Genomic DNA, 26,408 nt, shown 5'->3' with positions numbered 1-26,408 from the left:
CTCCCGCGAAATGGACGACATGCAGGTGCAACTTTTCCTGGATGTGGAAACAAATGGGGAAGAAATTGAAATTTCCCCCAGCAGTTTTCCCTTACCTTCCCCTGTACCACCACCGCTACCTAGCCCCGTACCAAGGGTACCGGAAATACGGGTGAAAGCTTACCCAGATGCCGCTAGCGGTCCCTACGTTGTTTACCTCCGGCCCATAAAAAAACCTTTGAATATAATTCAAATAGGCAAAGACCTGGCAAAACAGTTTTCGGCCGTAACCGAGATTACGAAGGTGAGGCCGAACAAACTGCGAGTTGTCGTGAGTAGCTTGAAGCAAGCAAACGAAATTGCTAGCTACGAGCTCTTTACAAGGGAGTACCGCGTGTACATCCCTGCCAAGGACGTGGAGATCGACGGTGTGGTTACCGAAGGAAGCCTCACGGTCGATAACATTTTGCGTCACGGGGTTGGCTGCTTCAAGAACCCCCTGATCCAAGATGTAAAGATACTGGATGTCAAGCAATTGCATTCAGTATCCATCGAAGAAGGGAAGAAGAAATTCTTCCCTTCGGATTCCTTCCGTGTAACATTCGCCGGATCCGCACTGCCGAACTACATCTCTTTGGACAGGGTTCGTCTGCCTGTACGCCTGTTCGTACCGCGGGTCATGCATTGCCAAAACTGCAAGCAGTTAGGTCATACAGCCACCTACTGCTGCAACAAGGCACGCTGCAGCAAGTGCGGAGGCAATCATGCTGAGACCGCTTGCTGTGAGGATACTGAAAAGTGTCTTTACTGCGAGGGAACTCGGCATGACCTTTCGGCGTGTCCCGAGTACAAACAGCGCGAGGAAAAAATCAAGCGTTCCCTCAAGGAACGATCAAAGCGCTCTTTTGCAGAAATGCTTAAGAGGGCTGAGCCACCCTCGACAGGAAACATCTTTTCCTTTTTGCCAACCGATGAGGGTACATCTGACGATCCCGTCGAAGGGTGCTCTTATGCCATGCCAGAAGGATCTAGGAAGAGGAGATTGATCAACTCTCCTAATCTTTCTCGCAAAGGTCGCAAGATAACCCTTAGCGGAATGACCAATAAGCCAACACAAAAAGCAAGCGGTGAAGAAAAACCGAAGCAAGTTCCTCCCGGATTTAATTTTAAATCAAACCATGAGTACCCACCGCTTCCTGGGGCACCAAAAACCCCTCGTGCACCCATTTCTCGATCAGAAGATAAAAAAGAAACAGGGTTCGTAAAATTTTCTGATATTGTGGACTGGATATTTAAAACATTCAACATACCAGATCCCCTACAAAATATTCTTCTTGCCCTACTTCCTAAAGTGAAAACCTTTTTGAAGCAACTAGCAGCAACTTGGCCCCTCATTTCAGCTATTATATCTTTCGATGACTAATACGGCGAAAGAGGTTAGGAATTTTATCACTGTATTACAGTGGAATTGCAGAAGTATCATCCGCAAGTTCGATCTATTTTCTCATTTAATAAATACACACAATTGTGATGCATTTGCGCTCTGTGAAACTTTTCTCAATTCAAACAGTCAACTCAATTTCCACGATTTTAACATTATTCGCCGAGATCGAGACTCACACGGTGGAGGGGTACTTTTAGGGATTAAAAAGTGCTATTCCTTCTTCAGAATCGACCTCCCCTCGATCTCGAATATTGAAGTCGTTGCCATTCAAACGAATATGAATGGAAAAGACCTATGCCTTGTTTCGTTATATATCCCTCCATCCGCGCGGATTGAACAGAGGCATCTCACTGATATAGCAGAGTTGCTACTCGCGCCTTTTTTGATATTGGGAGATTTTAATTCTCACTGTTCGCTATGGGGGTCGCTGTACGACGACAACCGATCTTCTTTAATCTGTAACTTAATCGACGACTTCAATATGACACTTTTGAATACTGGGGAAGCGACACGTGTACCTAATGCTCCAGCACGTGAAAGCGTGCTTGACCTATCCCTTTGCTCGACATCACTAGCGTTAGATTGCCGGTGGAAAGTAATCAACGATCCCCACGGTAGTGATCACCTACCAATCGTTATCTCAATTGCTAATGGGTCAACTCCAACGGATCCAATCAATATTGCGTATGACCTCACACGTAACATTGATTGGAAGTCTTATGAGACCATAATATCGCAAAGAATCGAGTCCCACGTGGAACTTCCTCCGGAGGAAGAATACGCGTTCTTTTCTGGCTTGATCATCGACGCCGCGACTCAAGCTCAGACGAAACCGATACCCGGGGTAACGATTAGACAGCGACCTCCCAACAAATGGTGGGACAAAGAGTGCTCTGAGCTGTACGCGCGAAGGTCCGCGGCGTATAAGGACTACCGGGAGTACGGCACTGTCAACCTACTTCGAAAGTAGGAGGCACTGGGCAGGCAGATGAAGAGCTTAGTAAAGGCGAAAAAACGCGGGTACTGGCGGCGGTTCGTAAACGCGTTGTCGAGGGAAACAGCGATGAGCACTCTTTGGGATACCGCCAGACGCATGCGGAATCGTAACGTTTCGAATGAGTCCGAGGAGTATTCAGATCGCTGGATACTCGATTTCGCCAAAAAGGTCTGTCCGGACTCTGTCCCCGAACAGAAGACCTTTCGCGACGCGTTTTTATTAGCTACGAAAGAGCCTCTATTTTCGATGTTGGAATTTTCTATGGCTCTCCTCTCGTGCAACAATAAAGCTCCAGGGTTGGATAGAATCAAATTCAACTTGTTGAAGAATCTACCCGACTCTGCAAAAAGACGCTTGTTAAACTTGTTCAACAAGTTCCTTGAGCTAAACATTGTTCCGCACGACTGGAGGAAGGTAAAAGTCATTGCTATTCAAAAACCCGCCTCTGATCACAATTCTTATAGGCCGATTGCTATGCTCTCTTGCCTCCGGAAATTAATGGAGAAAATGATCTTCTTACGGTTAGACAGATGGGTCGAAACAAATGGTTTACTTTCAGATACTCAATTTGGCTTTCGCCGGGACAAAGGAACGAACGATTGCCTAGCGTTGCTTTCTACCGAAATTCAACTCGCCTTTGCTCGAAAAGAGCAAATGGCCTCTGCATTCTTGGACATTAAGGGGGCATTTGACTCTGTCTCTGTAGAAGTTTTAACCGAGAAACTTCATTCGCAGGGACTTTACCAAATTTGAATAATTTTTTGCTCAATTTGTTGTCAGAAAAGCATATGTATTTCTCACATGGTGATTCGACAACTTCCCGAATTAGTTACATGGGTCTTCCCCAGGGCTCATGTTTAAGCCCTCTCTTATATAATTTTTACGTCAATGACATTGATGAATGTCTTGCAAATTCATGCACGCTAAGGCAACTTGCAGACGATAGCGTTGTATCCATTACTGGAAGCGAAACTAACGATCTGCAAGGACCATTGCAAGATACCTTAGACAATTTGTCTGAATGGGCTCTTAAGCTGGGTATCGAATTCTCTCCGGAGAAAACTGAGCTGGTCGTTTTTTCTAGGAAGCATAACCCAGCTCAGCTGCAGCTCCTACTTTCGGGTAAAACGATCACTCAGGTTTTAGTCGCTAAATATCTCGGGGTCTGGTTCGACTCTAAATGCACCTGGGCTTGTCATATTAGGTATCTGACACAAAAATGTCAACAGAGGATTAATTTTCTTCGTACGATTACCGGAACTTGGTGGGGTGCTCACCCAGGAGACCTTCTAAGGTTATACCAAACAACGATATTGTCAGTTCTTGAGTACGGCTGTTTCTGCTTTCGCTCCGCCGCGAACACGCACATTATAAAATTAGAGAGATATCGTTGTTTGCGTATTGCCTTGGGCTGCATGCAGTCGACCCATACGATGAGTCTTGAGGTGCTAGCGGGTATTCTTCCGTTGAAACATCGTTTTTGGAATCTCTCTTACCGGTTGCTAATTCGATGCACAGTTATGAACCCATTAGTAATTGAAAATTTCGAGAGGTTGGTCGACCTTCAATCTCAATCCAGATTTATGACTTTATATTTTGACTATATGGCTCAAGATATTAATCCTTCTTCATACGATTTCTCCAATATCGCACTTTTAGGTACTTCTAATAATGCTATATTCTTCGACACCACCATGAAAGAAGATATTATTGGTATCCCGGATCAACTGCGACCGCAAGAGATCCCTTAGATTTTTTCCAATAAGTTCAAACATGTTAGTTGTGATAAAATGTTTTACACTGACGGATCTAATCTAGATGAGTCCACTGGCTTTGGTGTTTTTCACGAAAGTTTTATCGCCTCCTACAAACTCGATGCTCCTGCTTCCGTGTACGTCGCAGAACTTGCTGCTATTCAGTACTCTGTTGGGATCATCGAAACCCTACCCATAGACCACTACTTCATCTTCACAGACAGTCTCAGTGCCATTGAGGCTCTGCGATCGATGAAGACTGTGAAGCACACCCCGTATTTCCTGGGGAAAATACGGCGGTTTTTAAGTGCTTTAACAGATAAAAAATACCGGGTTACCTTAGCGTGGGTCCCTTCTCATTGTTCCATTCCGGGCAATGAAAAGGCTGACGCTTTAGCTAAGGTGGGTGCTATTGATGGCGATATTTATGTAAGACCAATTGTATATGATGAATTTTATAGCATTTTGCGTCAGAGAACACTCAACAGTTGGCAATTATCATGGAACTCAGATGAACTGGGACGGTGGCTACATTCCATTTTTCCTAAGGTATCGACGAAAGCATGGTTCAAGGGGTTGGATGTAGGTCGGGACTTCATTCGCGTGATGTCCAGACTTATGTCCAATCACTACACGTTAAACACGCATGTCTTTCGTATAGGGCTTGTAGACAGTAATCACTGCGTTTGTGGCGATGGCTACCATGACATCGAGCATGTTGTTTGGTCGTGTACCGAATACTGTGGTGTTAGGTCCGAGCTTATAGATTCCCTTCGGGCCCGAGGAAAACAACCGAACGTACCCGTTAGAGACATTCTGGGAAGCGGAGATCTCCAGTACATGACACAGCTGTACGTGTTCATAAAACACGCTGGTATTAAAGTATGAAACTCTTCTATCTATTTGTTAGATTACCATTCCCGCTACACTCTAAAGAAGATGATACACTAAACTGGAGACACTCAAACGAAGACTCGGCATCTTTATGTTCACGTAGACACCTCAGTCCAAACTGCTCAAATAGAACATCACTGCTTAGCCATGTACAAATAAATAAATCGTATAACTCAATATAGTTAAAATCAAAATTGTAACTCCCCTCCTCTCACCTTAAATCTCCACTAGCTCGTAGTCGGCAGCGAGATATAAAAAATGTGCCTCCCTCTTTTCCCTGCTAATTTAGAATTTAAAAAAAATGTACTTGGCTCAGTTAAACATAAATTGTATCGTGCCGTGTCAAATAAACTATTTTAAAACTTAAAGATGTTTGTATTTAAAGTGCGGCAAGTTGTACGAAGCGGGGCTGAAGAAGTGAAAGTTTTGTTGCATGGCCTGACGATTGGCATCATTTTCTCCGTCACCTTCCATCGTACTTTGTATTTATAGCCGTCGAAACACTTCACAATTCTTAGCAGAACGCTTTTTATGAAATCTTATGCCCCCTTATGACTAAAAACAACAATTGGAATGCTCGTCAAACCGTAATTTAATCGGTAACTAATTTCACTGTCCGTAATTGAATCGGCTTACGTATTGCATAGCATTTGGGGAACCGTAATTCAATTGGTAAACGTATATGCACGGAATATTTCCTCTCCAATCATATTCGGCTTAACCATTATTCAATCGGTAATCCTCGCAACCGTAATTGAATCGGTTTGTTTATGTCGACTCAAGTCCTTTTCTACCGTAATTGAATCGGTATACATCTACTTGATCCGTAATTCAATCGGTTATTTCACATTCTAGCGAGTATTCATTCGACATCGCCATTACAACCGTATTGAACTTGAAGCATAACACCATGTTTTATCTTACTTACACCCTCACACTTTCAATCGTTTCACTCGAACAACGAAATAATTATTTTCTCGCAAATCTGCACACACACTGTTACAAGATAACTATATCTATTCCCGATCAACCATTCGTTAAACTTCTTCAAAGTGCTTTACACAAAAATAAAGAATCATGTCGGTAAACCTTTACATCCAAAATAATTTAATTTTGATACATATATTAAGGTACATTTGGAAATCGATACTTATATTCTGAAAGATTTCTTTACTGGCCGTATGAAAGAACTCTATAAAGAGACCACACTTAATTTCGATAAACATCGATGCACACCAAAAATTTATAGAATTCTTTGTTATAATTTATCGAAATATATTGAAAGATCGATATCATTGTTATGACATATTTTGCCAAAAATCGATGAATAATTGTATCGAGTCGTTTTTGTCCTTATCGATTTTTGAAGCAGTGTAACGAATGTTTTATAAACAACAAGTAGCATAACGCTGTTTACGCGGTACGGAAAATCTTCATTATTCTGCGATCAAATCACATCAGCTATCATATGGCGAATCAAAGTTTCGAGAATGAAGTTGTGGAAGAGGTATTGGAGGAATTAAACTGTAATCAGCCAGTAGTAGTGACACTTCCACTTGATGTGTACAACGAGCAAGCGGATGCAATCAAAGCGCTACAAGCTGACATAAGTTTCATGAAAGAACAGATCAACATTCTAATACAACGAGGAGAAAGGTCGGAATCGTTATCGGCTGAAACTCACGAATATTTTGAACCGATTAAAAAGCTTATGCCTCTGAAATCAATTAATGAATTGCTCGAATTCGAAGAATTACCGGGAAACAAAAATAACGAGAAAAAATTTGTAAGTTAAATAAATAATAACTCAAGATTCTGCAGTTATATATATTGTTTATTTGCAGGAAAAGTTCCTGGCTTCATTTGTGCTCTTTAAAAAACCTCTAAAAGAAATGACAATGACGTTTATTAAAAAGGTTTATCCTCTAGAGCTGCAGACTCAGGTGAATTACTCAGGTGCTGGGGCTAAACAGGCCCTTAAAAGTTTGTGCTCAACGCGAGTATTAATAAGTAGGCAGATAATATCTTATATTCGTCGATTGATAGATACCATACTCATACTATTGTTTTTTACAGAATCTCTCATCGATCATTCATTATATGACAGCACGGATGATCCACCAGCCCTGGCGTGCGCCGAATTTCGGTATCAAATGCAGCACGCATGTGATAGGATCAGGAGTAGTGAGCGCAAGCCGTGTACAACAAACCGAAAGCGAACAACTAGAAAAGCGCTCTCGTCTCTAAAAAAAGAGCCTCGCGATCCTAACAATGAAGGAGGATTGTCTGATGTAAATACTTAATCATAATCTTTGAAACTAAAAAGAAGTAATCTTTTTATTATTTTTATATAATTGAGTCCATTTTAAACTACACAGTGATTCTTTCACTTCGAGCTGTTGTCCAGTGACATAAATACTCTCATCTTTTTTCTCGAAGAAAATCTCCCGCAAAATAACAATTCCGTCTGGAGCATTCCACATTATGCAATTGTCACTAATGCTATCTGCACGAATTTTGAAGTTTGGATAGGTTAATCTATAAAACCTATCAAGATTGTATACAAAATGACTCAATTTGAGTGTATTATTTGCAGCTTTCGTAACAGCAACGTAATTCAGTTCCTCTTGGAGTCTATTGAATATTTGCTGTAAGGGTTTATTTTGAGCATGTAAGTATCGCTTTATCTTTCTTATGTTCGCTTCGAAAGGATAAGAGCTATAAGAATCCAAAGGCCCATGTAAATAGGCGTCATCTGCTAGGTGTAATAGTACGTGTACATTATACGATACTGTGTCTAATCCATATAGCTCAGGATATGTTTCAACAAATGAGATGAGCATCTCTTTCGCAGTTTTGTTGTACTTCAGATTTAGAGATTGGGAACAGAGAATACGTATTGCGATAGAAAACCTCAAAAAATGTAAGTATGTGTTCATTGGAATTATTTGATGGAATAAAACTGGCCCTGCATACAACAGGAAATTCCGGAATTCAGTTGCTTTCATTTTTGAGATATAATTGAGTCCTCAATTTTCTCTGGAATTCCATCGGAAAAAATTATGTACATTCCTTGATACGATCATCAATCTTATTTATCTTGTCCTTCGTCAACTTTTGTGGATTTGCCTTACCTGTGAATGCAATAAGAATTTTCTTACAGACACCTTCATCCACAGCGTGCATTTTATCAATCACAAAGTCTTTAATCATATCAATCGGTAGATTTTCTAGAATCGTATGCTCTGTTGAGAGGTGATGGCAGTCTTGTTGGTTGCTCGATATTCTTCGTCTGAACTTCATGTCGGTACGCACAGGTGCATCGACTTCGGGGTATACTATTTTTCTTGAGCCAGGAATGTTCGTTCCTCGTGTTTCGCACTTTGGACAAGCTGAATATCCTCCGTGAGACTTGATACTTTTTATGTAAGCTACTGCCGGTGCATCTGCGGTGAAATATTTTGGTTTCACAGGATACACCCTGTCGTCTTTGTGAAAACCTGTGGAAAGCAATCCATTGATTTCATCGACGAATTCTTCAAGGAATGTATTGAAAAATGTAGGTTTTGATGGTCCGTTGAAAATACCGACGATAAATACATGTCGTTTGAATTCCTCAGTTTGAACAGCTCCTGATATAATCCACAAATCATTGGCCTCACTTTTTGAAACTGGGGTTCCGTCCACCGAAAAAGATAATATAACTGGATGTCCTTCTTCAATATAATCGATCAAATTAAACCGCCTCAAAAATTCCGCTACTCCCATGTGAATATATTCTCCATTGCATATTTTCCGGAGGTTTGACTTTCTTGGAGTTTTCAGAAGAGTACGCGCATCATTGGGTAAGTACAGTCCAGCACTCTGCTTCAAGATCTTGAGTAAATCAGAGACACCGGCCAAAGGAACGCTATATTTTGAAGCCCAAGCACCTAATTCTGTGGCCAATTGGACACTTGGAGTACGATCAGGGTCAACAGAAAGCTATATTAATACAAAAAAATAAAAAAATGATAATAGTTAGTTTACGAAACTTTGTCAGAAAAAAAGTAATCACGTAGTTTATTTTCTATGATCATGTTAAGAACTTGACACTCTATATCTTCGAAGGCTTCGTCCAAATAATCCACATCCATGAATTCGTCCGAAGAATGGTAATTTGATGGTGATCTCGTTTCTCTATCGTAAGCAGCATTATTTACTAATAGATTAACGGAGATACACTTTGAATGTCCCGGTAAAACAGTCGTTTCTAATTGTGGTTCTTCGAATTTTCGCCTGTATACTCTTTGCCGTTTTTTTAAAACTCTTGGTAAAATTCTTGGCATTTTAAAAAATGTTCATTATCCTCTATCTGTTATGAATGACGGACTGGGTATGATGGTTACCTGCGTACAATAAAACTAAACGAATAGATACGTTTTAAATTGCATAAATAAGTGCAAAGAAATTTTGACACGTTATCCTCTAGAGTGTTCAACTTTCTAAGTGAAACTCTCCAGTAGCAGGCGTAGGCTAGAGGGTATAGAGTACGGCGATATCATAGACTTCCAGAAACATCATGGGTTTGAATCCAGACAGTATCAGGAATAAAAGTATCATTCACAAAAAAAAAACTTTATTTACCAAATCCACCCCCCACCCATAAGAACCGAATAATGAGAAAAATAATGCGTTTTTTTGTTCCACATTAGAATATTTAATATTCATAAAAAAAGTTCGTCATTGAACTAAAAATAGATTAACATAAATAAAAATAACGAATCGACGACAAAACTGATATCTTCTCAACTGTAATGATTTATTTTGATATTTTAAGAAACATTGTTATCGCTACGTCTATTAAAACTGATACGCACCTTTAGCACATTGATCATAAATAAATATCTGTACGAAATGGTGACGATCGCTATCGATTTTCACTATGGATGGCTTTAAAGATAGATATATCGAAACCTGAAGAAATTTGAAGAAATGGTTGATCGGGTTCCCGCACTGCCGACCAGCAATTTTCGGCTTGCTAGCTGTCTCGTTCCCACACACCGCGTCTAACTTTCTTCTATCCAGAGAGAAGCAAAATGGTGGCCGCTTTGCTTCAGTTCCCGGTTTAACCACGTTTTATTTCATAATTTTCAACATAAGCTCACTGATTCCATGCAGATGATAATTAATTTTTTTTCTCTCACTTTGTTTTAGAAGCCACTGGTCAACCCGCCAGTTTTTTTTTTTCATTTTCACTTCAATCACTAGTATCACTGTCGACGCTAATTTATTTCCCAATCCTATGAATAATTTATTTAACTTTACCTCTAAGAGCTAAACGAAACTGGATCTCCCCGATTTTCCACACGATTTTCCGATTTTTTTTTTTACTACTTTTTACTACTTTGTCCTCGTCGCCAATATTTGTGGTAGCCAAGCACGAGAGTCGCCATAAGACTAACTGCGTGATGATCAAACATCAATCTCTTGCTCGTGTCTTTATGTAATGGTGTTACTGGCAAATATGGTAATCGATAGTATTCGGTTTATTCGCGTTGAAAAAGATTTTGAAGGCTGTTCGCACTTATGTGAACTCTCATATGTAATTGTCAAAATGTGCGTGATGACAAAAGCAAAAATATTTCCTTCCTTCTTTTACGCACGCAAAAACCAAACAAATATCAGCAACACCGTCAACGCGAATGGTGATACTATAGAGTGTCCCAGTCTATACACAATACAGTTATGTACACAGAGTCGTCCACCACAACTCATATCTTATGAAACCTGCAAAATGGCGAAGTAGTATTGCATCGTTCTTGATGAGTGGAGTTTGTTGGATACAAGTTATAAGTTTTTCAGAAGCGCTTATCTGAAATTTGCGCAGCGAGTGTCTTTTAATGAGAAACTTTTATTGGTTTAGCTGAAAAATATTTGAAAACAGCCAATAAAAAATTATTCTGGAACTGGGCTCAAAGTTGTAGAAAAAAGTGTAAGTACCTATCTACAAATCCTATAATTACTTCATGTCATATATATTTATTTTAGCATCTATCAAATATTGTGTTCGTTGAAGGGGACAACGCTGATGACATTCAGCAAGAGGAGTCAAAAGAAATAAAATTTGAAGATAATTTATTATCATCATAATATCACCATGACAGCAGGATATACTTTTTAGGACAAAATGAACAGTTTTTGAAACAATAAAATTTTACGTTATACATTTACTTGTACTTTATATTATATAATTAGAATATTTGTGAACAAAAATGAGTACGAACTAGAGTAAAAAGCTATTTTGTTATCAAAACATATTGAGGTACTCAAAAAAGTTCGAGTTTTTCAGCATAGATTGAGTATCCATATTTTTAAATAAAACTAAAGAAAAAGAACATGCACAGGTGTACATTTTATAACCTAACAGTTATAAAGTTCATGGCAAAAATTATGAGCTTTATAACATTAAACTAATGATGTTCATATCAATCCCTTTATAAAATTCATATTTAAAAGCTAAGATTTTGATATGTCTGTTCTTATAGCATGCATACATATGAACAATAAAATTTATAAGTATGACTTATGAAAATCGTTAGTGGTCGAAAATCAATTTTCCCCTCCAATTCATAAGGCAAAACTTATAACTACCATAAGGGATCCTTGTGGCGCAAAATCATAAGCAATGCACAGCAATGATTCGCTCGTTGGATGCTCGTTATTGTGCATGCAGAGAAAAATCGGAAGCGACGAGTCGCTCGTCTGACAAGGATTTTCCAGCAAATTTCGTAGTATATAAATATAATGTAGTCTTTAATTCAACATAAAATGTCCCGAAATATGTTTTTTTTTATTGTCTTTATTGAAGAGGTTTTCAGCCATATGGCTGGTTCACCTCTGGAAGAATAAGTACAGTGTATAAAATAACAATTATATTTACATCTTTTTTTTCTCATATTTTGTTAAAAAGGTCAGAGTCCTTTAAAAAATGAAGCAGGGCTGTCTCGCTAGAAGAGTCGGTTTGTAGTGCACTGGAAATGTTGGGATCAATGTTGAACATTTGTCGTTGTATTTGGTATTTGGGACAAAAACATATTACATGCTCAACGGATGCATGTACTCTGCAGACGTCACACTGAACCCGGAATTCCCCAGAGTCCATAGCGTAAGCGAAACGGCTATGTCCAGTTCTCAGTCTGGACAGATTTCGCCTTTCAATCCAGCTTTGCCGGTCCTTCCATTTTGTGACATCTCTTTTAATTTTTCTCGCGAACAAGTCTCTTTCTTGGAACCAGGATCTTGCCCACGCCTCTACTGTAATATTATTTATCCATGCCTTTGCGTCTTGTGCTGGAACATCCCTGGTGTACAGTGGCGCTCGTCGACCTAGAGCGGCAAGTTTATCAGCCGTCTCATTTCCTTCTACATTTGCATGTCCGGGCACCCACATTAGCGTTACGTTGTCTGTTATATAATTTCTAATTGCTTGGATCCATGGATGTTTTGGAGATGGGGATTGCAGAGCACTGATACAGCTAGCCGAGTCTGTAACCACAACTGTGGGTACAGAGTTGTTGGAGGTTGTAGCGATAAAAAGGGCCGCAGCTTCAGCTGAGAAGACTGAGCACATTTTTGGAATCTGGTAGAAGTTGTATATATCATCATCACAAATTCCGATTCACACCCGGTCGCCCAATTTTGATCCATCCGTATAACGAATCACATGGTTTGGATATTTAGTCCGAAGGTGTCCTTTGACGACGGAGGGTATCTCTGGTCTTTTTGATCTGGCTCGGAAGGTGTTTTTTATGGTGCTGTCAACCGAAACGGGTTTCATAGTCCAGTCGCAAGCTCCATACCAGTGGATCCTGGACACCGGTGGGAGGACCTGACCGGTCATGGTTCTAAGGACTCGGTTCGCCTCATTGAGGAGATGGAATCCTCTTGTTGATCCGGAGGTTTTTTCTAGGATATTAATTGTTCTACATGCTATAGTTCTTGCCACAAAGAATTCAAAGGGCATTGACCCTCCTTCTGCATGAACTGCTCGAGCTGGGGTGGATGGAAGCATACCATATGCTGTTCTACGAGCGCGGTTGTAGGTTGGTCCTAAAATCTTTATTAATTCGTCGGAAGCAGAACAGGTTAACTCAATACCGTAAACTATTTTCGAATCAATCAACGCTTTTGCGACCCTTGTCGTCTTATCTCGATTGCAGCATCGCTGTCTTGCACACAAAATCATGAGCAGACGCAGCCTGGTGGCGCATCCAGTTTTGACCGCTTTAAAGTGGTTTTTGAAATTTAAATGACGATCGATGTTGACGCCAAGTATTTTGACTGTTTGTTTGATGGGGATATTGTCCGAATTGATTTTGACTGGCCATTTATGCGTCATGTGATTGTTGCTGCAAATATGTGTCAAGGAACTTTTCTTGGCTGAAAAAGAAAAGCCACAGGAGGCCGCCCACTTCCGTATTGCATTTACTGACGCCTGAGCCTTCCTTCTGAGTGATGGCATTTTTTTACCTGATATCACTAAAAGGATATCGTCCGCGTACACTATGATGTGTATATCTTTTGGAAGTTACTGAAAAATAGAGTTCATTATTATTATAAATATTGTTACAGCAAGAACTGATCCCTGTGGAACACCGGTCTCCTCTTTCTTGATTCCAGAGCGTTGGTTTCCTATCTGGACTTGAAAGGTCCTATTATTTAGAAAAATTTTCACAAAGTGGACAACATGGCCGCTAAAACCCCATTCTACTAATTGCTGTAGGGCCTTCGGAGCCCAGGCCCTGTTGTATGCTTTCTCTATGTCTAAAGTTACAAGATCAGCGTGTAGATTGCGTTCCTTGATGTCTCCCAGTATTTGATTTAATTCCGCGAAATAAGTGTTGGTTCCGCGTCCCGGTCTGAAAGCATGCTGTCTATGATCTAGTGCTTGAATTTGGTCAAGATGTTTGACAAGCCTTCGGTTGACCATTCGCTCCATGGTTTTGCATAGGCAGGATGTAAGAGAAATTGGACGATAGCCGGACGGCTCGATGCATCCTGTTTCCTGTTTTGGTATTGGTATTACGATACTATGATTCCAACCCCGAGGAAATGTGTCAGCCCTCCATTCATTGTTGTACAACCGTAACAGAGTCGTTTTACCTCTCAGAGGGAGGTGTTTTATAAGTGGGTATCCCACTTCATCATCTCCCGCGGAAATTCCGTTTGCTTTGCTAAGCGCAAAAAGTAGTTCTTCTAGCGTAAATGCGTTGTTAATCTCTTGTTTTTTCTTGTCAATAGGAACCGGGAAGCTATTTAGTGTTGTCTGTGGAATATTTTCTCTTCGGATAAAATTTGGATCATATCTATTCATTGCGTAAGTGTGTTCAAAGTAATCAGCTAGTGTGTCAGCCACTTGTACAGGATTTCCGGTGACACCATCGTCAGTTTTAATTGCATATCCGACCATGCGTCTTTTGCCATTCATTGCGTTTACTTTTCTCCAGAGAGTTTGGGGAGATTGACTTTGCTGAATAGAGTCCAGAACGTTTTCCCAGCTTTTCCTTTTTGCATCGGCCACAATTCTCCTACATTCATTTCTTAATCGTCTGTAATTCTCCAGTGCATTTTCTTTTTCCGGGTGATTTTCCGGAATCCTCTTTTTCGCGCGAAGTGCCTTTCTTCTTGCCTTAATTGCAGTTTTGACCTCAGGTGACCACCAGTGTAGAGCTTTCCTACCCGGGCGTGAGCTGGTTTTTGGGATGGTTGCTTCCGCTGCTGTTATCATAAGTTCAGTCAGTTCCATGATACTGTTGGGTTGATGTTCTTCCAATTTTTGGTTAATTATCGTTTCATATTGTAGCCAATTCGCGTGCTCGTATTTCCATTTTGGCTTACGCTGTAGGTCGGGTGGGCGATCGTTGCAGTGTACAAATGTAGGATGGTGATCACTACCCATGGGGTCTTCGCTAACGCTCCAGAGGAGGCGACTCGTTATCCTATCTTGTTGGTGGTTTTACCCTTTCGCTGATTCTGGGTTTGACTGGTGCTTTGCAAGGTTTTGTTTGTATCTAGGATAGTCGATTGATTTTCAGTATTCGTTGCACTTCGTAAATTATTCAAGATCCCCCTTAAAACATTGATTTCCCGGTCTTTCTGGTATTCTTGCTTCTTTAGCTGCTGTACTTCCTTAACCAAATCTTCAATTGTACCATTGGCCGACACTACTTGTAGTCTGTTATTCTTCCCATTTTCTAATTCCTTGATTCTATCTGTTTTTTCTGCGAGTTTCCTGGTTAAATCGTCGAAGATTACTAGCGTTAGCGACGGTAGCGTAACTGTTAGAGCCATGTTCTGACTCGTATAAACGCCGAGCAGCTGGGTAGCCCAGTCCACGATCGACACGGATTCTCTGAATGTCCTTTTCTTTTATAAAGACGGGGCAGATTTTACTGTTTATACTATGCTCATTGCTGTCACATCGACTACATAGTTGTGTGTTCAGACATAGTTGATTTTCCTCAAGAGAGTGGCTGTTGGAACAGTTTCCACATACAGCCGCTGGCGCCTGGCATCGTGTGCGCGTATGACCAAATGCCCAACATCGGTAGCAGGTCATCGGCGATGGGTAATACGGTCTCGTGCTCACTCTTAGGTATCCAAAATCGATATAGTCCGGTACGACGGTTCCCCTTATAGTTAAAATCATTGAAGGAGTGTTAACAAATCTGTCACCATCTCGGCGGGTGAAGCGTCTTATCGCCAATACACCATACTTCGATAATGAGTTTAACAGTTCTTGCTCAGACATATCTATCACATCCGGACAGGACACAACGTATTTGCAGGTATTTAAAGTGGGATGAGGAATGATTTTTACTTTGGTTTTGTCTGCTAGTTCAGTGAGGGCCAGTAGTTTAGAAACGTGGTTATCATTTTTCACTTTCAGGGAATAATATTCGCCTCTGTTTTCCGGAAAGGGTCCTACGATTTTTCCACCGACGCACAGTTCAACGGACGTGCGAATGGTGAAAGGGTTACGAGGTAGTTTTCCATTTAATGCCTCCATCCGTAAAACCGTTAGCTCACCGTGGTTATCACTTGTGTCCATCCATAATGGCAGCGTTCTCCTAGTTGAAGTGCCGTCAATCGTTCCACCTCGAAATCCGAACGCACTCCCGCCCGGAACCGGGTCGGGCTCAGACATATTTGATGTCAACGACCTCTATGCCGTGCGAAATATTTGGACAACGGAAAACTAAATTGCCAACAAAAGAAACACGCGGCGCGAGCGACGATAGTTTCTAACCTCTTTCACAGGCTTGCAAACACGCGGTCACAGAACAAAAATGGCGTTCAATCAGAGACTAAACCGGTCCGGAGCAAGCTCAACGGACCGTTTTTAATCACGCTATCGAATAATTTTCGACTGGGTTTCCGTAGTATAAAATGTCACCGATAAATTTCCACCACAAATATTCAGACTTGCAACAAACAGAAACTGTTTGGACTGCGTAACTCGTGAAAAGATAAAGCGTCTTAGAACAAAAGCGCTCAAGGCTTTGATCGTTCGTTTGCGGAGATAAAGAGACAACCGCACGCGACGAATACTCGACCCGAACCGACCCCCGAAATATGCCACTATAATATTTTCTAATAGTTTTGATTGTTTTCTAGTCGCAAAATGGTCAATTTAATGAAAGAACATTAAAACTGCATTGTACTGTGCGAGAAATAATCATACAAATGACATCGCTGGAAATCTTCGCGTCGCTGGACTCACCAGCGAATCGCAGAGTTATGCTGCAGCGACAATAGCATGTTCTAAAAATACCACATAATGCCATCTGCTACCCAAAATATTTTTGGCAACTCTGCTTTTACTCTGTTTTGTTCGTTTTGCTTTCGCTGTGGTGAAATGAAAACGGTGTAAAGTTCAAATGGTGTAGACTGTAACCGTTCGCTTGTTTTGGACATGTTTGATCTTTGTTGAGTTACAACAAATCGTTAAATCCACGGTATTCTGAACTTCTAATAATTTTGAACTTCTAGTGAAAATGAATGCGGGCGATTGTCATACAAATAACATATAACGTTTCTTGTTGCTGAATAGCAACGCGGGAGAACTCTGTGAATTTATTCTTCAATAACCGATATGGAAGCAACTAAACAAGCCATAGGTTCAGTAAACATCATCACCGGTGAGCTTCGTTAATTAGGCTATAATAGGTAGTTCGACAAGATAAAGTGGTACCTAATCTTTCAGCAAAACAAACGTTAACGACACTCGAACGACGCTGGCGCCGGATTCGGTTTGGGGTACGATATCTCGATAAACTCACAGGTGGCGGTATAAGTTCACGTGGCATTTTTGAAATAGCAGGTGAAGCCGGTTCCGGTAAAACGCAGCTAGCACTACATTTAGCGTTGGTATCTCAAATTACTTCGACACCTCCAAAAGGTGTGGTGTATATAAGCACAGAGCATACTTTCCCGTCCGGGCGAATCGTTCAGATGGAACATGCAATAAAAAAAGATTTTCCCGGAGCTAGCAAGGGGGGCTACAATTTGACAGATAATATCTTCGTTGAGCATTTGCACAGCCCGGTAAGTACTAGTTGATTTGAGTGTACACGGAAAGGAGAGCATTAATAAGATGTTTGAAAAATATGTGCCCCCTTTACAAGCTACGAAATTTATCATCTATTAGATAACGCATTATTTTAAACAGACCTCCCTCGAACTGTGCATTAGTGAGCGACTTCCGGTTTTGCTGGAAAACAATCCAATTGGGTTGCTTATTATTGATTCCATAACTGCGGTGTATGTCGAAGAACAAAACTACGTTGAACGTGCCCATTCTTTCCGCCGTGTGGTTCGCGCGTTGCATTCACTCCAAGAGCAGTTCGATTTTGCAGTCATATGTACCAATCAAGTACGTTCGGTGATCGACAGCTTCTCCCTGGATGAGGAGAAAATCGTACCAGCTCTGGGTCTCTCCTGGGCCAGCCTGGTTCACACACGGCTGCAAATCAGTCGGCTAGAGGACTCAAATCAACGGCTTTGTCGGCTGCTTTTTAGCCCTGCGGTGCCACCTGGTGAGTGTTACTTTGTTATCACAGAGAGGGGTATTTCGGATGCAACGGATGTCGCGTAAGTGCATTTACATTGTTTTAAGTTTACATTTAAAATATAGAATTTCACACGTATTCCACCGTATTTTTTAAGCTACTCTATGACTGATTGTTTTTTTTTTTTCCTAATATAGTAAATACATTATGATAATTACCTATGTTATACCCCTATGCAACAAATTTTCATTACCTTTCATTTAGGATGAAATCACAAAATATCACAAATATAAGTTTGCGCGCTTTGTCTGCATTAAAACAATAAGAAAAAGCTGAAATAGTTTTTTCGCATATGTCTGTTACCTGGTTTTTAGTTTTTATGCAGGCATCTGATGCCATGTGAGTTTCAGTAAATCATAAAATACGCATAAGGTACTTAGGTTTTTTGATTTGAAGTGTTCCTCAAATAAGTCGAAAAACTATCAAGCATTTGATTTCCGATAATGTTTGGAAAGTTTACAACGGAAAATCGTTATGTAATATATGTTATGTAATAAGAAAAAAACTAAGTGATATTGTGTTTGTATATAGAGAAAAACAAAACAAGTGCATGAAGATATAGAATATCTCTGTTTGTGCGTCTGACCATATAAAATACTTTTCTAAAAATGAACAAATATCACGGTAAAACCATGTATGAAGTGTATCACCGAGCAAAAGAACAATAAAATTCGAATTATCATAGTTATGTTAACAACGGTTACAAGTCTTATTAGGTAGATTGTTCGATCGAGTATTCAAACCAAAGTTAAGTTTGAACGTTGAACGGCGCCGGTTGACGCACATACGCAACTGCTTTTAAGTGATAAGACTTCAGCCATTGCGATCTCATTTTTTCACAAACAGTTGTGGCTACGAATCTTGGGTTGTTGGCGGGTAATTATTGGCTTTGTTGCTTACGTTGGAATGTAGAAACTGGATAAGACGACTATAGTAGTAGCTTATAACGATTGTTTTTTAGCTAGGGGCATGGATAGGACCCGCATTTTGTGAATCGGGGGGAATTCGAACTGGTAATATTTATATATATATATATATATATATATATATATATATATATATATATATATATATATATATATATATATATATATATATATATATATATATATATATATATATATATATATATATATATATATATATATATATATTTTACTTCTGTCATAGTTTCTGCTCTTAAAAAGTATGCAAACGTTAAAATCTCACTATTTGTTTGAGTAATGGTGGGTTGCCGCTGTTGACTTTTGTAACAAGTTTTTCTTGGCTATTAATTTCACATCCTACATTACTAGTTAGTTATAACGTTTCGTGATAACTGTAAATCTCACCGACTCATATCTACCAAGCTGCTAAACTAGTACAACCATGCATCGCTATTCTGACAGTCATAGATACTTGATTACTGGTAGCTGTCTCTAGCACTTGGTTAGGCATGGTACATTTTCCTACGCATAGTTACTGCTAAGCTTCAACGCCACCTAGGTATTATTGACCTGTTCTAAAACGATTAGCTTTAAACCATTCGGTAGAGATTTGTTCGCTCTATAAAGGTGTCGAATAAATGTATTCTATTGTGTCAGCGAATCTTTGGTTGATTTTCTGCTTTGATTCATGCGGGAATGGTCTTTAGTGTATTTGTTCGCAACCGGTTTAATTTATCACAGGTGCTTCTTTTCTACCGGAAAATATGCGAAGTCCTCGTACAGATGTCTGCGTTCATTTGGGATGATCAAAACAAGTTTAAATATTAGCATAGAGATGTACACAGTGTTGCTCGAATTTTTACTGTACATTTTGTTCAAATATTTAGCGATGTTCTAACATCGCTGTATTGTACTACTTACTATTCTACCAAACTTTACTATCGAGCTACGAAAACACAAATGAATAATGGCGTTAGTAATGTAAAATTCATGCAGAATGCTTCGAATATGTGTATTTTTAGTGTGGTTGCAATCTGATATTCATATAGCCAAAACAATGAGGAAGCTTTGTGAGTAAGCTATGGTTAGTTACCGAAAATGATTAGACAAGTAATATTTTAAAGAGTGTTCCCAAGCTTAACGCCTGATCGTGAAATGCACTCAGATCCAGTCAATACAACATTTATTCAAAACTGCTTTTATTTCACCCTGAATTTGTATTTTTAATCGCTCAAATCAGATTGTTTACACATCAAATGATTTTATTTCTCTTATACGTACTAAGATGGGCTTCTCTTTGGTACTTCGATAATAGATTTGAAGTCATGAAAATATTCACACTATGAACTTTACTAATTTTATCGCCTTCCAGTTAGAAAAGCAACTCAATATGAGCTAAATTGTTTGTTTTTATATTATTACTCGCTTTTATGTTCTTAAAAGCAGAAAACCGATAGAAAATGCCAATATTAATAAACCTGAGAGAAGAGTGTACAACTTGCCTTTCTTTCTTTTTTTCAACAAAATCTATCCCCGGTGAGACGTTGCTTTCGTGTTCAATGCGCTAAATCTAGTGCTAGTGAAAAAATCAATTTTTTGAAATACATGTTCGTATTGAACAGTTGAACAACACCAAAACAGTGAATAGTTTGATCAAACATACAATAAAAGCTTAAGCAGAGATTTTTTTTCTGTCCCCCCAGGCTTCTCCAAAATATAATAATACATTAAAAATCTTTGCAGGGCAGGGGTATATAAAATCGGTTCTGAACTTTTAAACCACAATCAATCAAATATTTGCAAACATTCCACTCTTCTCTTAGGGTTATAGACCGGATCGAATTAAAGTCAAATAAGAAAGATGTAAACCAATACCAAATAAAAAGTATCAGCGTTTCGAAAACAGAGTTGATATAAAAATATGAAACTGACAGAATTTTCGAATTTAACAAAGCGTTTACACAACCGACAAGCTACTCGTACATCAACACCACTTGATCTTATAAATTTTCGAGATGTGATGCATAAAATTACTTCTCGCACGTGGGAATGATTCAGCTCACATCATAAAATGTTTCGAAACAGATGCGCCCTTTATCAAGGTGCGAAAGTTGCAACCAAAGTAAAAGAAAATCTTCCCGTATGTGAGATGACTAGTCATATGACCCCAATACCTATGCTAGCAAAATATCTCAACCGTTAATTCTACCTTATCATAGAAAAGGTGAAAAAAGTACATGAAAAAATCTAGTAATTGATCTTCACGCCAAATAAGTTCGGTATGGATTTTACCTTCTTTTTGGAGCCGTTGAGGTACTCCTTGTACATATCGGAGCGTAGATAGCGCGAGTACGAGTCGGACTTCATCAGATAGAACACGTGATCGGCGGCCACATCGAAACACCAGCGGCTCTGGCTAACCGTACCGCCGCTGATGGCGTCCCGGGCAAGCTCAAGGGATTTGGAGTCTATGTTGACAGGGCAGGCCGCGTCCGGCGCAAGATACTCGTTCCAGATGGCGTTCGCAGCGTCCTTAATTTTGGACTGGGGTTGAGCTTTCATGTCCTGAATCGCTTCCCAAAACCTGTTCGAAAAAAATGACGATTGAAAAAGGTATCAATGCTGCAAAAAAGCAAGTCTTACTTCAAATTTTCACCACTAAACTCTTTATCAAGAAATTTTGTAAATTGTTCCCGTCCTACCGGGTCGTTCAAAAGTTCTCGCAAACTGAATCCCCAGCGTTTAACTCGTTTCATTGGGATATCTTTGCTGTAAAAATTAAATATAGTATTTTTTTCCAAGTGTGTAAGTTAACACAAACCTACCCTTGTTTTTCGGAGTCCCATAACTCCGTGCTATCAGACTGCCATGGATTAGGATACTCTGGAGCAGTTAAAAAATAATCAAACTCACCGTACTGTTCAAGGTATGAAACGTACCTGTAAATGGATAATAGAATTATGATTGTACCTATATGTTATCAATGAAATCAGACAACTTACGACTCGGCCACCTTGGATACTTTAATCGTCCGTCGCTCGAGTCGTTGATTTAGTAATTTGATTGTCTTGGTCATCGTCTCACTCGGATTACTGTTGGCTGCCGTACCAGCAGAACCGGAACCCAAACTCGAGGCACCTCGCCGATAGGCCTTCTTTATATCCACTTCAGTCGTGTTGACACAGCCAGGCATAGGACGATGCACGTCCCAGAAGGCTCGCTCCTGCGAATCCAATACCTTACGCTCTAATTTATCTCGCTTTTTGTCTACCTTACTTTGAGCTTCAGCTTGCATGAAAATAAATTCCCATTTACGTGAAAACATTTTCTGCAGTTTGGCTAGATTTTCTGCTTCATAATCTGCCAGCTCGAGCCTGGTCTTATTTTGCATAGTACGCTTGCAAAGATAGATGGCATAGTCAGTGTTTTCTGGCTCCCAAAAGTTAGAAGGCCAGAAGTACGGTGTTTGGAAACGGTAGAAAGTCCCGTCGTTTTTTACGGTTAGTTGATGATCATCAATTGGAAACAAATAACCATGCGACGCAAGAAGGTGTGCCAGGTGCAAGGCTTCCGTCACATCATCGACCGTTAGGTTCTGCATTATCCAAGCAACAAGATCGGCCCCCGTGAATACTGAAGGGACCTTAGTCATGAAGGCTTTTACCGTGCGCACAGACACTCCCGATCCTTCCGCTTGCATTTTATCAATAATGGACTCCATCTTTTTGTAGACCAGAATATTCGGGGCGTCCTGGCTGTGAGCCGTATGATGGGTGGTTCCAGCACTAAAACTAACCGATGGCCCAGAGACACCACCACCGGATCCACTTCCACCCGTACTACTATTTGAACACATTTTCTTTGTAAGCCGTTCTTTCTCTGTATCCACTGTCTTCGCCGTGACCATCGTTTTCTCTGAACCGTTGAAAGTCCTAGTGCTAAACTTGTTCCAAACACCCGTTTAGTTCCTGTTTAATATCTGTTACTGGCTTATAGAAGCTGCGAAAAATTCTAAAATGAAAATCAATTGCTCCCTGCTTCTCAGATTTCTTCGTTCTCGAAGAACAGCTCACATTCTAAAACGAATTACGCCTCAAGCTTAGACACATTTCCATGATCGCAATTAAACCGGTAACTTCACAGTTTAATCATAGCAAAAGGATATTTCCAACGGGTGCACTTCTAGCTGCAGTGGGATAATTTTCACATTCTGAACCGACCTCGGAAAAAAGTGTGATCCAATCCTGAGGCCTGCGTAAAATTGATTTTTCGCAATCTGTCAATGTGCTGAAAGGATGAGGGTGAGGTCAGGCGAAGATAGAGATATATGTATTAGACAGTAACCAGCAGCCGTGAACGACGCGAGAGCAGCTGTAGCTGCAGCGTTTACATGAGTGAAGTGGGGCAAGAGTGACCGTAGCATGCAATTTTATAAAATATTACAGTTTTGTTATTTTGCATCACCATTAAGTAATCGGTATAACAAAAGTGCTAAAGCAAAATCAAATAACAAAACAGTGTATCTAAAAGACCAAAATAGAGGAAACATTTCAAATTAATACAGTACCTAATGCTACCCTACATCCCTCTTTAGCTAACTGGAATGCTCACGGATAGTAGCGTCCTCAAACAGTTCTCTTCAGTCTCACTAACAATTGAAATTGCTGAAATGAGAAGGAATCTCTTCCCTCATTACTGCATTATGCTCTGTTATTATTCTCGTATGCTCCAACCATATCAGCTGCCTTGAGATGAGTATCGGCAAAATAATGAAAAGGACGTATGAGCCAAACTACGATGCTTCAAATAATGTACATACTATCATAGATTCTGATATTCAGGCATAAAATCATCGCTTAAACAAGTTCGGAAACGGTTTTCGGATAGCCATCAAATACTCTCAGTTAAACGAAAAAAAATTATGTTACTAAAAATACATAAGGAACCATGCTCTCCTCCACCGAACGAAAAACAGAAAATCACATCGTTACTAAACCGATCCTAATTGCACAACTCGCGGAACCACTGCTTGCTCGAAGAACATTTAGCATTCACACAGGCAGGACAGCGCAACAGAAACTTGGGATTCACCGAATGCTCGCGCCGCAAATGGCTCTGCACAATATCCGTCAGTGCATCGATGAACAATGGGTGATCATTCGGAGCAGCGGCTCTGCCAATTTTCTCAGCCCCAACCTCGTGGGCAAGCTCCTGACAGTACTCGATGTCTAACTCGTGCAGCGTTTCAATGTGTTCGTTTACAAAGGCAATAGGCACTAGGATGAAATTTTTCTTGCCCTGCTTGATGTAACCTTTGATGGCATTCTCAGTGAAGGGCTCTAACCATGGCAGTGGACCTACCTTCGACTGCCAGACCAAACAGTATGGGTTGCAGAAGTTCAGCGCTTCCATAACATTTTGCACCGTGGCTCCGATTTCCGAGGGATACGAGTCCCCACGGTTGACCGCCTTTAGTGGCAGTGAATGCGCCGAGAAAAGCAATATAACGTCTTTCTGCTTCTCTTTAGGAAATTTCGCTAGTTCTTGCCGAATATTATCGGCAAATGTTTCTGCCAACAGCGGATGAGTTCCCCAACGATCAATAATACTCCACTTAGCATTAGAGAGACCATTTTTGTTTGCCTTGTAATGCGTGAAAATTGCATTGAAACTTGAACCGGACGTAGCACAGCTGTACTGTGGATATTGAGAAAAAAGCACCACCCGTTCCGGTTGGTCCTGTTCCACTTGATGCAAAGCATCCTCTGTCAGCGGAGTTACATAACGGAACGCAACGTAATGCTTATGCGGGGCCGTTTCCGGTGACAAATTGTCCAACTTCTTACACAGCAGTTCTCCCTGTAGATTTGTCCATTTTAGAATTGGTGATCCTCCACCGATTTCAGAGTACTTTTTCTGTACTTCTGGAGTACGTCGTTTTGCGATCCATGGGCCGAGTTTACTGAGTTAACAAGAAACATTATAAGAATGAGCGTTGAATTAGACATGCGATAAGCTACCTTTGAACTGGCAATTGAATCATGTCTCTATCTGTCATAATTCTATGCAAATAATCGTGAACTTGGTCCGTATTCTGTGGTCCTCCCATATTGAGCATAACGATAGCGGTGCGTGGCTTTGCATAATTAGCACTTTGTGTTCCGAAACATCTTACCTTAGCATACGTGGCTTAAAAGAAAATATTATCATTCGTCTTTTAGTGTTTTCTTTCGCCTCACTTAAAATTTAACCAGTATAACACCAACCTTTTGATAGAAAAACACGTCCCAGCATTGTTGAGTTACAAGTTGTAAATGCTATACTAAAACAAAATCTCAAACTGTTTCAGATGAAATTGCTGTCCTCTAGTAGTTCTACTCGAGTGAACAGATTGTTAATCCTAGTATAACGTATACTCGAATATCTCTCTAAGTGCTTCAGCAGAAAGGCAACAACAGCGGTCACTTATTTCGTGGCTTGTGTTTACGCAACATAAAACCACAGATAATGGTAGGGATGGGCGATCTAGTATCGATACCAGCGGTATCGATACTAGGGGTCCCGGTATCGAGTATTTTGGCATCGATACTCACTGCTAGAGATGAGTACCGGTATCGATACTTCCTAAATGATGATTTTTGAAAAAAAGTAGGAGGGTGGTATTCAAGACACGACCGCATGACGTTGACTACCGTATTCTTAAAAAAAATATATTCCATTGAAGCAAATAGTAGAGGGAATTGCAACGCTTCTTTTACAAAACTTCTGTAACAAAATTTCGAGGCTCCAAAAGGTACCAGTTTCCGATTATTCTCGTCCAGAATTCCAGCCATTTTAGTATTTTGCAGTAGCCATTTATTACTAACAGCCACCAGCATAACGGGTGAAACCGGCACGAGATGACCGGTACTATTTTGTCTTTCCTCCTTTCAGCTGCTAACACCTAGCGCTGTTGTGAAATTAACATCAACATAAACATGCATTTTTGCAAGGTTTTTTCCGCCTGCAACAGCAATTGTAAAACATAAAATTCAACTAACCGCTTCTATTATAAAACTGCGAGGCACCAAAAGGCGCCAGTTGCCGATTTCTTGTTTACTGGTTTCCGTCCAGAATTCCAGCCATTTTAGTATTTTGCAGTAGCCACCAGCATCACGGGTCAAACCGGCACGAGATGACCGGTACTATTTTGTTTTTCCTCCTTTTAGCTGCTAACACCGAGCGTCCGTATGTACCCGGTACGGTTTAATAATGAAACTGATGGGGTGAAATGTTCGAACGATACGTTTTATACCAAGGCTT

General features: G+C 40.2%; 4 protein-coding genes across 5 annotated transcripts; 2 read left to right on the top strand and 2 right to left on the bottom strand.

Annotated features, from left to right (window-relative positions):
- Positions 1-6,430: 6,430 nt before the first annotated feature.
- Positions 6,431-7,417, top strand: LOC129718330 (uncharacterized). The gene is made up of 3 exons (XM_055669008.1): positions 6,431-6,854; positions 6,913-7,078; positions 7,145-7,417. The coding sequence occupies exons 1-3, from the start codon at positions 6,537-6,539 to the stop codon at positions 7,369-7,371; spliced, it is 711 nt and encodes a 236-aa protein (XP_055524983.1). The 5' UTR covers positions 6,431-6,536; the 3' UTR covers positions 7,372-7,417.
- Positions 7,418-17,005: 9,588 nt separating this feature from the next.
- On the top strand, positions 17,006-18,354 carry LOC129731252 (DNA repair protein XRCC3). Its single transcript, XM_055691100.1, has 4 exons — positions 17,006-17,037; positions 17,102-17,250; positions 17,316-17,656; positions 17,781-18,354. The coding sequence occupies exons 2-4, from the start codon at positions 17,205-17,207 to the stop codon at positions 18,204-18,206; spliced, it is 813 nt and encodes a 270-aa protein (XP_055547075.1). The 5' UTR covers positions 17,006-17,037; positions 17,102-17,204; the 3' UTR covers positions 18,207-18,354.
- Positions 18,355-19,318: 964 nt separating this feature from the next.
- LOC129731231 (regulator of G-protein signaling 7-like) lies at positions 19,319-23,882 on the bottom strand. 2 transcript variants are annotated; one of them, XM_055691076.1, is made up of 6 exons: positions 23,180-23,882; positions 22,109-23,117; positions 21,932-22,045; positions 21,750-21,875; positions 21,399-21,690; positions 19,319-19,893 (listed from the first exon to the last, which is right to left on the bottom strand). In XM_055691076.1, exons 2-6 carry the CDS (start codon positions 23,011-23,013, stop codon positions 19,834-19,836), a joined length of 1,497 nt encoding a protein of 498 aa, XP_055547051.1. In that variant the 5' UTR covers positions 23,014-23,117; positions 23,180-23,882; the 3' UTR covers positions 19,319-19,833. The 2 variants fall into 2 exon arrangements, with proteins under 2 accessions (XP_055547051.1, XP_055547042.1); XM_055691067.1 differs by having other exon boundaries at positions 22,109-23,105.
- Positions 23,883-24,010: 128 nt separating this feature from the next.
- LOC129731243 (ferrochelatase, mitochondrial) lies at positions 24,011-25,615 on the bottom strand. Its single transcript, XM_055691088.1, has 3 exons — positions 25,373-25,615; positions 25,127-25,295; positions 24,011-25,068 (listed from the first exon to the last, which is right to left on the bottom strand). The coding sequence occupies exons 1-3, from the start codon at positions 25,398-25,400 to the stop codon at positions 24,108-24,110; spliced, it is 1,158 nt and encodes a 385-aa protein (XP_055547063.1). The 5' UTR covers positions 25,401-25,615; the 3' UTR covers positions 24,011-24,107.
- Between the last annotated feature and the right edge of the window lie 793 nt (positions 25,616-26,408).

The sequence above is a fragment of the Wyeomyia smithii genome, chromosome 1, assembly GCF_029784165.1.
Source record: "Wyeomyia smithii strain HCP4-BCI-WySm-NY-G18 chromosome 1, ASM2978416v1, whole genome shotgun sequence".
Classification (NCBI taxonomy): Eukaryota; Metazoa; Arthropoda; class Insecta; order Diptera; family Culicidae; genus Wyeomyia; species Wyeomyia smithii.
This window is presented reverse-complemented; position numbering and strand designations above follow the sequence as displayed.

Bases quoted from the DNA above. Each gene is read 5' to 3' on its own strand.
- LOC129718330 (XM_055669008.1), top strand. From the start codon at position 6,537: ATGGCGAATCAAAGTTTCGAGAATGAAGTTGTGGAAGAGGTATTGGAG. The intron at 6,855-6,912 runs GTAAGTTAAATA...GTTTATTTGCAG, and splicing joins AAAATAACGAGAAAAAATTT to GAAAAGTTCCTGGCTTCATT. The intron at 7,079-7,144 runs GTAGGCAGATAA...TGTTTTTTACAG, and splicing joins CTCAACGCGAGTATTAATAA to AATCTCTCATCGATCATTCA.
- LOC129731231 (XM_055691076.1), bottom strand. From the start codon at position 23,013: ATGGTCACGGCGAAGACAGTGGATACAGAGAAAGAACGGCTTACAAAG. The intron at 21,876-21,931 runs GTAGGTTTGTGT...TAATTTTTACAG, and splicing joins TGGGACTCCGAAAAACAAGG to CAAAGATATCCCAATGAAAC. The intron at 19,894-21,398 runs GTAAAATCCATA...AAATGAACGCAG, and splicing joins TCAACGGCTCCAAAAAGAAG to ACATCTGTACGAGGACTTCG.
- LOC129731243 (XM_055691088.1), bottom strand. From the start codon at position 25,400: ATGCTGGGACGTGTTTTTCTATCAAAAG. The intron at 25,296-25,372 runs GTTGGTGTTATA...TTTTCTTTTAAG, and splicing joins ACGTGTTTTTCTATCAAAAG to CCACGTATGCTAAGGTAAGA. The intron at 25,069-25,126 runs GTAGCTTATCGC...TTGTTAACTCAG, and splicing joins ATTCAATTGCCAGTTCAAAG to TAAACTCGGCCCATGGATCG.
- LOC129731252 (XM_055691100.1), top strand. From the start codon at position 17,205: ATGGAAGCAACTAAACAAGCCATAGGTTCAGTAAACATCATCACCG. The intron at 17,251-17,315 runs GTGAGCTTCGTT...CTAATCTTTCAG, and splicing joins TTCAGTAAACATCATCACCG to CAAAACAAACGTTAACGACA. The intron at 17,657-17,780 runs GTAAGTACTAGT...TATTTTAAACAG, and splicing joins TTGAGCATTTGCACAGCCCG to ACCTCCCTCGAACTGTGCAT.